Source organism: Agrilus planipennis, unplaced genomic scaffold (genome assembly GCF_000699045.2).
Source record: "Agrilus planipennis isolate EAB-ADULT unplaced genomic scaffold, Apla_2.0 scaffold213, whole genome shotgun sequence".
Lineage (NCBI taxonomy): Eukaryota > Metazoa > Arthropoda > Insecta > Coleoptera > Buprestidae > Agrilus > Agrilus planipennis.
In genome coordinates, this window is record NW_020439124.1 from 326,723 (window position 1) to 330,044 (window position 3,322).

The window sequence follows — 3,322 nt, forward strand, 5'->3', positions numbered from 1 at the left end:
GTAGACCTAGATTAGATTACTGTTCACAAACAATTAAGGATATGGGATATTCCTGTTTTAAATCCTGTCATACATAACTGAAAAATAATATAAATAACCATGACAGACTCTCACAGTCCTTGATATATTTTGACTTAAAGAAATTCCTGTATGATAATTGCAAATTTTACTTAAAATCCCATCCTTGTATCTTAAGTTGCTTTGGAGCAATCAGTTATTTTTTTTTAAATATTTGAGTGGGTTTGTTCATAACGATGTGGTGAAATTTCAAATTGTAAATAAAAGATAATTTGCGAGTATTTCGTAGATTATTTTTTAAATTGAAAAATAAGCTAGGTAGGAATATCAATAACATGCGCTTCCGTTTGAAGGAATCAGGAATTGATGGTGTAGCACTTGTCTATAGGATAATTTAATTAAATAGAATTTTGTAAAAGCTCAACAAACCTTAGAGGTCATAATGTATGTTGTTCACTTCAGTAAAGAAGCGTACTTAATAAATTTTAATGCCTTAGAATTGCGTTAGGCCCTTGTATCCAATATATACCTAATCAACTATATTAGGAACACGCAAGCAGGATTTTTACTTTTTCATCACCAACTAATTAATTTTTTGTGTTCCATACACGAAAAATATATTGTTATGCAATAAGGTAGCTGAAGGCTCTGTAATATAACATAACAAACTGGAAATTAGTAGGAAATTTTAAGATCTATTGTTTTCATTATTTCAATAAATAGTGGAATATACTTATCCCTTTCAAGTGAAAACTTGGTAGTCAATCCGTACCAATTTGGTATATTTATATTATTATTACAATTAAAATAGATCATTACTAAATTTTTAGATTAAACTTCTATATTAATATTAAAGTTTAAGTTAAATTACTACTACGTACTACGCAGATAATATCAGTAAAAGTTATTTCTTTAGTACCCTGAGCGCCTAAGTATTATACTAATTTCGATTGCAGATGTCGCTGGACTTACGCGACAAGGTAAATAGTAATTACTGCTTTAAATCTGGGATCGTGTTGATGTGACTACGAAATTATATCTTAAATAGCAAAAACCTATCAAAAGTCGTACAACAATGATAAATTAAACAAGAAGATTATTCAGTGCGATTTATTCTCACGAACATACTTAGTAGTCAGTTTTATTCTCATATTTGAATTTGTGTATTTTTTCCATTATATTAACAGTAAAATGTTGCATTCTTGTAAGCAAAACCGTCAATTGAATGTTGCCTCCCTTTCCGCTTTAATTTGAACTAAGTTAATCCCTGATATTAGCAATGAAAATTGCAAAAGCTTTTGCCCGATTTCCGCATTTCACAGTCGACATTTTCCGTTTCCGATTACAGTCACCTGGAAAAGCGCGTCGACAGGACTCTGCCCGGAAAAACTGCCTCGCGTCAGTCCAGTTCGGCGTCGGTGGCGCTTCGACGCGGGACGTCGTTCATTGAAAGGGGCGAGAAAGTGTCACGACGGAGCTTTGGTGGCAGTTATGGTAGAGTGAGAGCGGCGTCGTCAGTTGCGTCGACGACGCCGTCAGCCGCCGTCACGACGGAGTCCCGACCGACGGGGGGCCCGTCGGGCCCCCCCAACAGGGAGACCAGCACGCCGCATCAATCGCCCAGAACCAGGAGCATGGTAAGCGAACGTGCACTCAAAACAATTTTTATATTCTCTTGTTGTTGTGTTTGGTTGAATCGAGTTGGCCGTGGATGTGGTATTTTATTGATTGGACGCGGAAAAGCGGAAGGAAATTAGATAAGTGACGTATTTTGTTCGTAGCGTTCGCCTAGCAATATAGGGTGCCTCAGTAACCCCTAAAACGCGACCGGCTAACGACCTGATAACAAACGAGAATCGACCCTACTGTTGTATGTATTTTTTTTTAATGCTTTACGTAGGAAAACTTGTAGTTAGCGAATCATTANCTATCCAAGGATGGTACTATAGAATGTCACCTCAAGGTAGGCCTAGTGGCGTCATCTCTTGGTTAGGCCGGAAACTTATCAATCCACCCTCGTACAATAAATAGTTTTAAAGTTATCTAAGAAAGTAGATGAAATTTTTTCTCAACTACAGTGTTTAGTTGGTTCTCGAGTTAGGGTTCCGTACGTCTGACTAAAAAACGGAATCCCTATAGGATCACTCATGTGTCTGTCTGTTCGTTTTTCCATCATCTGCCATAAGATAATAAACATCAGATCTTCAAGGCTTCTAACTTTTTCTATTTCGTCGCGTCCATCATCTAATACGTTTTGCACCCTCAATGTAATTTTAACTCCCAAATTTCCGTTACCTAACTAAAGAAACCAATGTTTGGCAAAACAATTGTTATTCAGATAAACAACAAAGCTAGTGACTTTGATTTTATGTCCCTATATTATTAAAAATCATTAAATTGATAACACTGTTTAAAGACTATTTTTTTTAATCGGTGCTTTTGATAAAAATAATGTGGTGTACTACACCGCAAATAGTAGAACTAAAAGTGAAACACTTCCCGCCGTTACAATTTCTAATAAAAATAAGAGAAATTGGAGCGAAATAAACAATTAATTATTCAGCGAACAAAAAGTAATAAATTGCGATATAAATAGAAGAGCGCACATTACACTATTTCTACAATTTCCGTTTCTACGCTGAATCAGACATGTATACGTCTACTTACTGCTGTAATTGTTGTTAATAATAACTTTAAAACAATTAGATGTAACGGTAAGAATCATTTAAAGCCTGTTTATAACTTTCTACCCAATTAGGAGATAATAACAAATGTGGCTAGATGAACAAATAGTTGTAACGTTTCGTTGTGGAAAACAATAATAATTAGCGTGGCCATTAATAACAATTGCAGTACTATTAAGCATTTACTGTAACAAATAATATATGAATATGAATATATGTATGTATGCAAATGATAAGTGATACTTAACTTTGAGTTTGAATTGTACCTGAACTCACAAGCCCACTGGAAAAAAGAGAAATTGAGGTACGCGGTGTAATCAAACAGTTTCTGACTCGTGACGAATCTACTAATGACATTTATAAACTCAAAGAATGTTTGGTAGTGCGTGGTTTAACATTATTTGGATTACAATTCGTCAGGATACACATCAGAACAATCAGTAATTGAGCAAATAAAAAGTGGATAGGGATAAATAAACCTCCCCATCATCATCATCATAAGGTCATCAGTCCTAAGACTGGTTGGACACGTACCTCCACTCTTTCCTATCCTGAGCTAAACTTCGCATTTCCCTAAAACTAGAACAGCCCACATCCTTAACTATTTGCGAAGAGTAATC

The 3,322-nt window shown here is 35.3% G+C and overlaps 1 protein-coding gene across 5 annotated transcripts in view; it reads left to right on the forward strand.

Annotated features, from left to right (window-relative positions):
• LOC108738852 (myosin-3) overlaps positions 1 to 3,322 on the forward strand; it is a 49,621-nt gene that overhangs the window by 22,023 nt on the left and 24,276 nt on the right. For all 5 annotated transcript variants that reach the window (XM_018472452.2, XM_018472454.2, XM_018472453.2 and 2 more), the window contains one exon: positions 1,367 to 1,655. In XM_018472452.2, the coding sequence (XP_018327954.1) occupies positions 1,367 to 1,655 (289 nt within the window). The remainder of the gene's footprint in view (positions 1 to 1,366; positions 1,656 to 3,322) is intronic.